The 13016-nt window shown below is 36.2% G+C and overlaps 1 protein-coding gene across 2 annotated transcripts in view; it reads left to right on the forward strand.

The window, feature by feature from the left end:
• The window catches only part of LOC141286593 (dynamin-1-like protein), a 53143-nt gene that overhangs the window by 12090 nt on the left and 28037 nt on the right, over positions 1-13016 (forward strand). For both annotated transcript variants that reach the window (XM_073818640.1, XM_073818641.1), the window contains 2 exons: positions 3180-3342; positions 3434-3554. In XM_073818640.1, the coding sequence (XP_073674741.1) occupies positions 3180-3342; positions 3434-3554 (284 nt within the window). The remainder of the gene's footprint in view (positions 1-3179; positions 3343-3433; positions 3555-13016) is intronic.

Genomic DNA, 13016 nt, shown 5'->3' on the forward strand with positions numbered 1-13016 from the left:
CTTCACTGAACGAACACTGGTGTATGTATGTGCTTAAAAACAGACAGAGCACCCCATACAGTAAAGAATATATATTTTCAAATATATTTTTAATTTCAATATATACAAATGGCCAAAAATAAATAGCTAAAAATGTTTTAAAATATATTTATGTAAATTGTTATATATACAGTCAAGCCCGAAAATTATTCATACCCCTGGCAAATTCTGACTTAAAGTTACTTTTATTCTACCAGCAAGTTTTTTTTTTTTTAATTTTTTTTATTAGAAATGACACAGACGTCTCCCAGAAGATAATAAGACGATGTACAAGAGGCATCATTGTGGAAAAAATATTACTCATCTTTTATTTACATTTGAACAAAAAGTGGCATGTCCAAAATTATTCATACCCTTCTCAATAATCAATAGAAAAGCCTTTATTGGCTGTTTCAGCAATCAAACGCTTCCTATAATTGCTGAGCAGCTTTTTGCATCTCTCCACTGGTATTTTTGCCCATTCATCTTTAGTGATGAGCTCCAACTCTTTCAGGTTGAAGGGTCTCCTTGCCATCACCCTGATCTTTAGCTCCCTCCACAGATTCTCAATTGGATTTAAGTCAAGACTCTGGCTGGGCCACTGCAAAACGTTAATGTTTTTGTCTGCTAACCATTTCTTCACCACTTTTGCTGTTTTGGGTCGTTGTCGTGCTGAAATGTACACTGGTGCCCAAGGCCAAGTTGAACAGAAGACCAGAAGTCTTATTCTTTGTCAAGATGAGCATTTGCAAAGGCCAAGCGGGGTTTTGTGTGCCTTATCTGGAGAAGTGGTGTCCTCCTTGGTCTGCGTCCGTGGAGCCCAGCGGTGTGCAGTGTCCGTTGGACTGTCTGCCATGAGATGTTGCCACCAGCAGAGCCCAGATTCATCAGGATGGCCTTGGTGGTGATCCTTGGATTTTTTTTTTTTTTTTTTTTACCTCTCTCACTATCCTCCTGGCCAGCACAGGTGTCACTTTTGGCTTCCAACCACGTCCTCTGAGATTTTTCACAGTGCGGAACGTCTTGTATTTTTAATAATACTTTGCACTGTAGCCACTGGAACTTCAAAACATTTAGATATGGTCTTATAGCCCTTTCCTGACTTGTGAGCAGCCATAATGTGAGCCATGACTGTCCACAAACCAACAGCAGAGAGCTTCTGTTTTTCACCTGTTGAGTTGATTAAAACTGCTGTTCCCAATGAATCAGGGTAATTAGGATGCTTTAGAACAGCTTGGACTATTTGGAATGGTATAGAACTTTGGATTTTCCCATAGACTGTGACAGTTTGCAAAGGGTATGAATAATTTTGGACATGACACTTTTTGTTCAAATGTAAATAAAAGTGGAGAAATATTTTTTTTTTTACAATGATGCCTCTTGTACATCGTCTTATTGGGAGAAGCCTGTGTCATTTCCGGTCCAAAAAAACTTGCTGGTTGAATAAAAGTGACTTTAGGTCAGAATTTGTCAGGGGTATGACTCATTTCTGGCTTGACTGTATGTGTGTGTCTATTTATATATATTTATATATTTGACCATTTTGTTTTAAAAAATATTGTGAAAATATGAATATATAAAAAAAGGATTTTGCCTTATACATTTCAATAATATTAAAAACATCTACATTTCACATTTAAAGGAGAACTCCGGTGTGATTTTGACCTAAAGTGTATTGAATCATGATACCGAGTGTAAACGTACCTTGCATATCTCATCTCGTCTTGTCCACTGCTGTCCGAAATCTGGGGTCAGTTATCCGATGCTCACAACAGGTTGTCAATGAGAGTCAACAGGGCATCGAAGAAGCCATGTAAATAAATCACTGTTTTACGCCATTTACGAGGCACAAAGTAGCTCCACACTTCATTGGTAGACTTCCAAGGGCCCTGACATTTAAAACGAGACATTGAAAACTCAGAAAAAGCACCGGTAGTTTATTTACGAGAAGATTTATACAGACAGTAACTGTAAGAAGTTTAGCGGCCGCCGCCATCTTAAATTTAGTCACGATAAGTCGAGTGTCGAGCACCAAGGAATTTATCAGGTTATCAACTTATCAGGTTGTAGTTTCCTTCGTGCTCGACACTCGACTTATCGTGACTAAATTTAAGATGGCGGCGGCCGCTAAACTTCTTGCAGTTACTGTCTGTATAAATCTACTTGTAAATAAACTACCGGTGCTTTTTCTGAGTTCTCAATGTCTCGTTTTAAATGTCAGGGCCCTTGGAAGTCTACAAATGAAGTGTGGAGCTACTTTGTGCCTCGTAAATGGCGTAAAACAGTGATTTATTTACATGGCTTCTTCGATGCCCTGTTGACTCTCATTGACAACCTGTTGTGAGCATCGGATAACTGACCCCAGATTTCGGACTGCAGTGGGCAAGACGAGATGAGATATGCAAGGTACGTTTACACTCGGTATCATGATTCAATACACTTTAGGTCAAAATCACACCGGAGTTCTCCTTTAAAGAAAAACTTTATTTCTCGTCTATAACACGTGAACATATAACACATTTTAAATAAAGTCCAGTAAAGAACATATACACAGTGCCCCCCCCCCCCAAAAATACTATAATATTAAAATATTAATATATTAATCTAAAATATTAAACACTGTTAAGATATATTTAGAATGTTGAAATAAAGAAATACTAAAAATATAGGAGTTCAATAATTCTGACTTTTTGGAACATAATTTTTGTACATAAAAGTAGGTTTAAAAATGTCTCTTTTTTTAGGACTAGTCTTATGAAAAATAGAAATAAAAGCGTGACTTTATTTGCACATAATGTACAGTAGTCAGCATTTGAAGTGGAACAAAAGAGTTGTCCTAAAACCAAAACAAGACGTGTTCTTGCCTTAGGACAACTTTTTTGATCCACTTTAAATGTTGGCTACTGTATAGCATAGCCTACATAGAAATATTCACTACATTTGTTTTCATAACCTTAAAATTGCACATTGTTTGGAGGACAACATTGGGCAAGCTGTGGAATTACATTTTTAACAATGGATTATAATTAATTAATTCATTATTTTATTACTATTTGTTTGGATTCATCAAATATCTCTATCAAAATAATTATTAGTTGCAGCCCTAATTGCTTTATTCACCCACTCCATCTTTGTCATGTGATGTGATCTTTTTTGAGTAGGTCCCGGTTGGTGACCAACCTGAAGATATCGAGACTCAAGTCCAAGAGATGATTCTGTCCTACATCTCCAACCCCAACTCCCTCATCCTGTGTGTTTCTCCTGCAAACTCTGACCTCGCCACATCAGATGCCCTTAAACTGGCACGAGAGGTGGACCCAGATGGTAAACTACATGCAGAGAATTCCAGATGTGATTATGACACATTGAACAGCACTGTGGGAAGAGAGTGTATTCATTACCTGTGTGTGCTCAGGTCGCAGGACACTGCTGGTGGTGAGTAAACTGGATTTGATGGACGCAGGGACAGATGCTCTGGAGGTGCTGCTGGGCCGGGTCATACCCATCAGACTGGGCATAATTGGTGTGGTTAACAGGTCAGTTACCCTATTACCTCTTACCCTATCTGGATTTTAAATTTAATTTATACTATTTTAGATCCAAAATGCAATTTCCAAAGCAACAGACTGATAGAAGTTGTTATTCACTGATAGTCTTCTCTTCTAATGTAAGTATAGCTTGACATTTAAGCATGAGAGGGCCAGACCAAGCCAGTCGATTTGTTCAGTCACACATTTTAGATTTTTTTTAGTGAACCTACAAATTCACAGTCCATGTACAGGAAGCATGTGAGGTTGTTGCAACCAGGTACATCACATGTGAATTACTTATAAGAACTTTGCTAAACATGCAAAAAATGATGCACTGTAAACATATTTGTCAACGCAATCACAAAGTTTATTTACTGGCTTTAAATCAGCCATCTGTTGGCTACGATTTAAGTTGAACAGACAATGGCAGGCACACAAACACTTTAGTAAATCTTCCTGAAAATAGTTGATTGACTGTTTATATTTAAAAAAAAAAAAAGATTCTGTGGCTATACACCAAAATGCAGATTTGCTACTCATCAGCTTCACACAACTACACATTCCAAGATGTCTTTCTTTGTTCAGTTGTAAAGAAATTATTTTTTTGAGGAAAACATTTCAAGATTTCTCTCCATATAATGGACTTCTATGGTGCCCCCAAGTTTGAACTTCCAAAATGCAGTTTAAATGCAGCTTCAAAGGGCTCTAAATGATTCTGGTATTCTGGTTTATGATAGTTAGGGTATGTCGAAAAACTTCCATCTCAATTTTTCCTCCAACTTCAAAATCATCCTACACCTGCAGCAATGTAGGACAATTTTGAAGTTGGAGGAGAAAATGAAATGGGAGTTTTTCGACATACCCTAACTGTATTAACCCGGATTACACAGAGCTTGTATGCGCATCTTTGAACTCCTAATATCTGGCAACCCCAAACTTGAAAGATTGTGTAGTCCACTGTAATATTTAGTTTGCTTTTTAATGAAAATCAAAATAAATTTTGATGTAGTTTTATTTTTTTAAATACATTTTAGTCTTGTGTTTTATTGTCAACGATACTGAAGGATGAATACAGTAATTCACAAAAGTGAGTACACCCCTCACATTTCAGCAGCCATTTTAGTATATCTTCTCAAGGGACAATACTATAGAAATGAAACTTGGATATATTTTAGAGTAGTCAATGTGCAGCTTGTTTAGCAGTATAGATTTACTGTCCTCTGAAAATAACTCAACATACAGCCATTATTGTCAAAATAGCTGGCAGCAAAAGTGAGTACACCCTAAGTAAACTTGTTCAAAGTATCAATATTTTGTGTTAGCACCATTGTTATCTGACACTGGGCATGAAATTGAACAGAGCTGCGCAGGTTGTTGCTGGGATTCTCTTCTACTCCTCACGGAGCTGCTGGACGTTAGACACATTGTGGTTCTCCACCTTTTGCTTGAGGATGACATACTTGGCCACCGCTTCACCTACAGCTTCAGCTTCTTTAACAAGGCAGTTGTCATCTTGGTGGTGTGTTTTTATTGTTTTACTGCCGTTTGGCCTAGTTTCTGGAAGGAAGGCATCATGTTTTGCTTCAGAATGTACAGTACATACTGGAATCCATGTTTCCCTCAGTGAACTGCAGCTCCCCAGAACCAGCAGCACTCATGCAGCCCCAGACCATGATGCTACCACCACCATGATTGACTGTAGACAAGACACAATCCTCTTGGTACACCTCACCAGGGCATTACCACACATGCTGGACACCATCTGAGCCAAACAAGTTTATCTTATAGTCTCATCAGACCACAGGACATGGTTCCAGTAATTCATGCTCTTGGTTGTCTTCAGCAAACTGTTTGCAGACTTTCTTGTGAGCCAGCTTCAGGTGAGGCTTCCTTCTGGGATGACGCCTATGCAGACTGACTTGTTGAAGTGTGCGGTGTATAGTCTGAGCACTGACAAGCTGACCTTCTACTTCTGCAACCTTTAAAGCAATGCTTAGGCACTCATGTTCAATCATTTGTTTTCTGAGTCTAGGTTCTGCACCTGACACACAAAATGAGGGCTCAACTTCATTGATCGACTCTTGCAAGGCCTGTTCCGAATAGAACCCATCTTGGAAAACCTCTGTATGACCCTGACCACTGTAGTGTAATTGTATTTAAAGCACCTAATTTTAACTGCTCTAATACAATATACACAAGTTTGTATGTCCTGTGAAGCAGATAAAAACATAAACATGATGAATAGGATATGTGGCTTTGCATGGTTAAAAAACATGCTGCTGTTATCACTTAGGGTGTACTTACTTTTGTTGCCAGCTATTTTGACAAAAATGGCTGAATGTTGAGTTATTTTCAGAGGACAGTAAATCTATACTGCTATACAAGCTGCACATTGACTACTCTAAAATATATCTAAGTTTCATTTCTATAGTATTGTTCCTTGAGAAAATACTAAAATGGTTGCTGAAATGTAAGGGGTGTACTCACTTTTGTGACATACTGTACAGTCGTGGCCAAAAGTTTTGAGAATGACACAAATATTAGTTTTCACAAAGTTTGCTGCTAAATTGCTTTTAGATCTTTGTTTCAGTTGTTTCTGTAATGTAATGAAATATAATTACAAGCATACGTTCATACGTTTCAAAGGCTTTTATCGACAATTACATGACATTTATGCAAAGAGTCAGTATTTGCAGTGTTGGCCCTTCTTTTTCAGGACCTCTGCAATTGGACTGGGCATGCTCTCAATCAACTTCTGGGCCAAATCCTGACTGATAGCAACCCATTCTTTCATAATCACTTCTAGGAGTTTGTCAGAATTAGTGGGTGTTTGTTTGTCCACCCGCCTCTTGAGGATTGACCACAAGTTCTCAATGGGATTAAGATCTGGGGAGTTTCCAGGCCATGGATCCAAAATGTCAACGTTTTGGTCCCCGAGCCACTTAGTTATCACTTTTGCCTTATGGCACGGTGCTCCATCGTGCTGGAAAATGCATTGTTCTTCACCAAACTGTTGTTAGATTGTTGGAAGAAGTTGCTGTTGGAGGGTGTTTTGGTACCATTCTTTATTCATGGCTGTGTTTTTGGGCAAAATTGTGAGTGAGCCCACTCCCTTGGATGAGAAACAACCGCACACATGAATGATCTCAGGATGCTTTACTGTTGGCATGACACAGGACTGATGGTAGTGCTCACCTTTTCTTCTCCGGACAAGCCTTTTTCCAGATGCCCCAAACAATCGGAAAGAGGCTTCATCTGAGAATGTGACTTTGCCCCAGTCCTCAGCAGTCCATTCGCCATACTTTTTGCAGAAGATCAATCTGTCCCTGATGGTTTTTTTTGGAGAGAAGTGGCTTCTTTGCTGCCCTTCTTGACACCAGGCCATCTTCCAAAAGTCTTGGCCTCACTGTGCGTTCAGATGCGCTCACACCTGCCTGCTGCCATTCCTGAGCAAGCTCTGCACTGGTGGCACTCCGATCCCGCAGCTGAATCCTCTTTAGGAGACGATCCTTGTGCTTGCTGGACTTTCTTGGACGCCCTGAAACCTTCTTAACAAGAATTGAACCTCTTTCCCTGAAGTTCTTGATGATCCTATAAATTGTTGATTTAGGTGCAATCTTAGTAGCCACAATATCCTTGCCTGTGAAGCCATTTTTATGCAACGCAATGATGGCTGCACACTTTTCTTTGCAGGTCACCATGGTTAACAATGGAAGAACAATGATTTCAAGCATCACCCTCCTTTTAACATGTCAAGTCTGCCATTCTAACCCAATCAGCCTGACATAATGATCTCCAGCCTTGTGCTCGTCAACATTCTCACCTGAGTTAACAAGACGATTACTGAAATGATCTCAGCAGGTCCTTTAATGACAGCAATGAAATGCAGTGGAAAGTTTTTTTCGGGATTTAAGTTAATTTTCATGGCAAAGAAGGACTATGCAATTCATCTGATCACTCTTCATAACATTCTGGAGTATATGCAAATTGCTATTACAAAAACTTAAGCAGCAACTTTTCCAATTTCCAATATTTATGTAATTCTCAAAACTTTTGGCCACGCCTGTATAGTCACAGTCATCATTTATTGACCTTATTGTCATCTTGTCGTCGTCATTTAAGTCATGGGAAAAAAGCTTGTCGACAAACATTTTTCGTCATAGTTTTTGTTAACAAAATCAAAGCTACCTCTAAACTTTGTTTTGTTGCTTTCTGTGCAACTTGATGGTACAACGTCTCGAAAAGCAAAAACCTAGAACCCTGTAGCACTCTAGCAACATTTCACCTCGAAACCTCACCAAATTGGACCTGAAGCAACGTATTTCATATTTTGCAAAAGTGCAGAGTCTGTTTTTTTCTCATGAGACGAAGTAGATCATTACAGAACACATTTACATATGGAGTCCTAGAGGCACAGTAGCAAAACAGCCTGTTTAAGCAGAAGGGTCAGAGAGAGGGTGGAACATGACCATGTAAACCACATCAAAACATGCACATGAAACCTTGAATAACATTTAAGTAGACCTCAGGGAACAAATAAAGTGCTACAGAAGTGCAGCACCAGGCCCTTAATCAGCCATGTGAAAAAGCATTGCAACGTTTTAACAGTGTAATTTTCTTACATTCCGTGTTCCTCTATCATAACCCTAAGCAGCAGTGACTGTAATATTCCCTACGCTGTTATCCTCTCCTCTCCCGCACTGCGTATTCATGCACTAGCACCCAAGGGTACCATGTCTTCCCGCTATCAGCGAACGGAGAGCCGTGTTTAAGATAAATCATTGGTTTATTCAGCTTTGGCTTTAGCTTGTCCTTTAGGGCCTGTACGAATACAGGAGGCAATTTAGTTGGGGAGAAGAACTGCAGTGACACTTTTCATTTCTCGACTCTCGTTAAGTTAATCAGACGTAGCTGCGGGCCATCGTCTCTTCGGTATTAACCTACGCACACTGAGAGGATTCAACGGCGAGCCGTCAAACAGAAAAAGCACTTGAAGATTTCCTGGGAGAGTGTTTATGGAAAGCAAGCAAGAGCAACAAATAAAAAAGGGGTTCGGTGCAGTATATCGGTCAGTCATTTTCGTTTTATCAGTGGTGTTTGCAAAGTTATCAGTGAGACTGTCACTCATAGTTGTGGTCAGAGGTTCAAACTAATCCCTGACCTTAAATATTAAATTTGAGCATGCATCTAGACCAGCGCCATTTGTGCAGCGGACATAAATGATTCTTCAAATCATGTGTTATTGAAGCAAGATCTGACTGGTGCTACATAACTCAGACTGAAGGAAGAACCTGTGCCGTATCTAGAGACCAGAATATCATAAATACTTAAGCCAGTTCTCGAACAGGGTTCAATGCAGTATGAAAAAGTATGGAGATTCTTGTATATGGAGAAAAGTATGGATATGGTGAAATGCATTTCTAAACTATTGCCTGTATTCTGTTTTCTAAAATTTCAAAAAATTAAAAAAAGTTTAATGACTATTTAGAGATCGTTTAAAGGAATAGTTCACCCAAAAATGAAACCGATAAAAACATAACAACAATATAAAAACATGGACTCGAGTCCAACAGTTAACGTCTTATGAAGCAAAAAGCTGTGTTTGTAAGATAGAAATCCATCATTAAGCTGTTTCTAACTTCAAACTGTTGGTTCAAAACAGTCCTAAACAAATATGTGGGTGGATTTTGATGGGAATGGACTTTGAGGAAGTTTTATTATGGATTATAGACTCATATTGTAGCCGGAAGCAATGGTTTGAAGTTGAAAACGACTTCATTATGATTTTTTTTTCTTATAAACACACAACCTTTGGCTTTACAAGACATTAATTGATGACTGGAGTGGTGTGGATTATTGTGATGTTTTTATCAGCTGTTTGGCAAAATAATGCTGAATTTCTCCAAATCTGATGAAGAAACAAACTCATCTACATCTTTGATGATCTGAGGGTGAGAAAATATTCAGGACATTTTCATTTTTGGGTGAATTATTCCTGAATAAGTTCAAGGCACATATTTTCAATACTCAAAACTGTTTTTCTTCCACTTTACTAAATGAATGAGCATGCGAATCTCAAACCTCCAACAGATAATTTTTTTGATGCTTGGTGATTGTACAACATCAAACCATGATTACAGTATCAAACTGATGTGTCAGAATTGAATATATGCAGCTTATAAAGTGTTTTAGTTTTCTCTCTCCATAAGCACATTATCACATTAAGAAAGCTAATGCATTTAGTGATGCATGTGAGAGTGAATCTGCACTACATATGACTGCACTGCTGATTAAAGATGGCTGTACTATATACAGTTGAAGTCAAACGTTTACATACACCTTGCAGAATCTGCTTAATGGTAATTATTTGACCAAAATAAGAGGGATCATACAAAATTCATGTTATTTTTTATTTAGTATTGACCTGAATAAGATATTTCACATAAAAGATGTTTACATATAGTCCACAAGAGAAAATAATAATTGAATTCATACAAATTACCCTGTTCTTTGGTTTTTCAGTATTTGAATGACTGTATGATTTTGAGATCACACTGAGGACAACTGAGGGACTCTTATGCAACTATTACAGAAGGTTCAAACGCTCACTGATGCTCCAGAAGGAAAACAATGCATTAAGAGCTGGGGGTTGAAAACTTTTGAACAGAATGAAGATGTGTACGTGCTTCTTATTATACCTAAATATCTTTTTTTTTTTTTTTTCTCTCCATTTAGTACTGCTCTTTAGAAGCAGTACTTTTTGAATTCTTCAAATTCAAAAAGTTTTCATCCCCAGGTCGTAATGTATCATGTTTTCCTCTGAATCTTCTGTAATAGTTGCATATGAGTCCATGAAGGTGGATCTCAAAATCATACGAATTTTTGAGACCTGAAGGATTTTTTATTTTTTTTTGATGAACAGCAGGCAGTTTAACTGTTCGGAACAAACAAGGGACTCATGAACAACTATCACTAAACAAAAAACACAGCTGTGGATCATTCAGGTAACAACACAGTTTTAAGAATCAAGTGTATGTAAACTTTTGAACGGGGGGTCTTTTATGTGAAACATATTATTTAGGTCAGTACTAAATAAAAAATAACATGAATTTTGTATGATCCCTCTTATTTTAGTGAAATTATTTAAAAAATGTGTAACTTTTGACCTCAAATGTAATTTTGAAAATAATGTAAAATATTATTATATGGGCGAATACTTACTATGATTATGCCTAATATTTTATTTTATCAGTAAATATATAGTAAATCAAACAATATTATACTGGGGTAACAGTATTTTAAATATATGCAGGGAGTTGAAGTGTGAAAGTGTATCAAGCAAAATCTGTAAAAGTAATAGTGAAGCACTGTAATAAAAAAAAGTGCATTGAACTTATCTGGGTTTTGAAATGGAAAATGTGTAGAAACCCTGCAATAAGCAGATACCCCCAACCCACCCAAAACACCCTAGCAACCATTCACAACATACATTTTCTTTAAAAAGTAAAAATATGGTTCATATGCAGAGTACTTTGGGACTGTGTTGACAGAAGCAAAGATAAAAGCTTCTTTTTTCCAGTAGTGGGCAGTATACTAACAAGTTTCAGTTGAGCTCTGTCCTGGAAAAATGCACTGCAGGTTGAAATTCTCTATGACCATAATAAAAGAGCTGAAGACACTTTTGTCAAAATGAAACTCTTTTGTCAAAGAACAATTCATGCCTAATGATGCCAGCAATCAATATATTCAAAGTCAACATGAAATCAATTGCTAACTCTAACTCTTTTCTGTCTTTCTGAACCTTCTTGGTCTTATGAATGACTCCGTGCACATTTTTCCAAAGAACAAAACATGTAATATCTTGCTCTGTCTCTGAAATTACCTCTTTTTCGACCCCTCTAATCACATTTCCTATGCACTGCCATTCAAAACTTTGAGGACAGCAAGGTTAAATTTTTAAAAGAATTTATAAGGTTTGTTTTTTAAAAGTGACATTGAAGACATTCAAAATGTTCTAAATGATTTATATCATCTCAAACTATTGCTTAAAACGTTTTCATCAAAACAATATAGAAAAATACACAAAAATATGAAGCAGCACAACTGTTTTCAACATTAATAATACAAGTTTACATCAACATATTAAACTGATTTCTTTATTTTATTTTATTTTTTTTATTTGGAGTGCAAAAACATACAACAAACAACAAAAAACAATACCAACAACAAAAACAGCAATGATAATAAATGAAAATGAGCAAAAATGACAATCTGAATAATAGTAATGTTATAAGTAGTATTAGCATGTTTAGAAATAATAGAAATAACCATAATTTGGAATAGTCGATGATGATAACGATGATATTTTGTGATGACAGTAGTATCAATAATAACAGTAATAATAATAATAATAATGATAATAACAACAACAACAATAATACTAAAGATGGTTATGACAATAATATGTTGTGATGATGGTAACAGTGATATCAATAATATAATATTAACAGTAATAATAATAATAATAACAATAATAATAACAATAAAAGAGACTGTGATGTAACAGTAATATTTTGTGATGATATTTTGTAATGACGGCAACAGTGATATCACTATTAATAATAATAATAATAAATAATGATATAATCACAATAGTAGTTATATAAATATATTTATATAAAGGGGAAATTTAATAATGAACCATACCCAACACATACCACACCTATCCTATCTTCTGTTTCAGTGTGCATGTTCTTTTTTTTTTTTTTTTCCTCTTTTTTTCCTCCTCCTCCTTCTCTCCGTTCAAGGCAACATTATAAACATCATATGTATGTAAGCTTAAGCTGAGGTGGTGCATTAAAAGAAAGGTGTGGTGCATTAAAATCAACATGCGGTGCATTAAAAACATGGGTGGTATTTGTTGGGTGCAGTTTTAATTTATTTATATTTATACACTTTTGATTATGTATATTCAATGATATAATCATCATTAAACTGTTACCGTCCATACAAAACATCATCTCATCAATTTACTACTGCTCAATGTTTCTCTGATATAAATAGTGATAAAAATAATAAAAACAACAACACCAATAATAATAATAATAGTAATAGTAATAGTAATAATAAAATAATAATAATAATAATAATAATAATAATGAAAACATCATCCCATCAATTTATTACTGCACAATGTTTCTCTGATATAAATAGTGAAAAAAAAAAATGAAAACAACAACAGCACTAGTAATAATAATAATAATAATAATAATAATGAAAACACTTATATTACTAATACCTTGTATAAATATATATAATATTTGTTAATACATAATTAATATAAGTGTGTCAGATTTGTAAGAGTTGAGTGAGGTCTGATGTTGAATGTTGTGGTTCTGATGTATAGTTATGAGGAGGTGAAAAATATTCTAGGGAGATGTATTCTGTAAGCAAATTTTTCCAGTGTGT

The sequence above is a fragment of the Garra rufa genome, chromosome 15 (assembly GCF_049309525.1).
Source record: "Garra rufa chromosome 15, GarRuf1.0, whole genome shotgun sequence".
NCBI classification, from domain to species: Eukaryota; Metazoa; Chordata; class Actinopteri; order Cypriniformes; family Cyprinidae; genus Garra; species Garra rufa.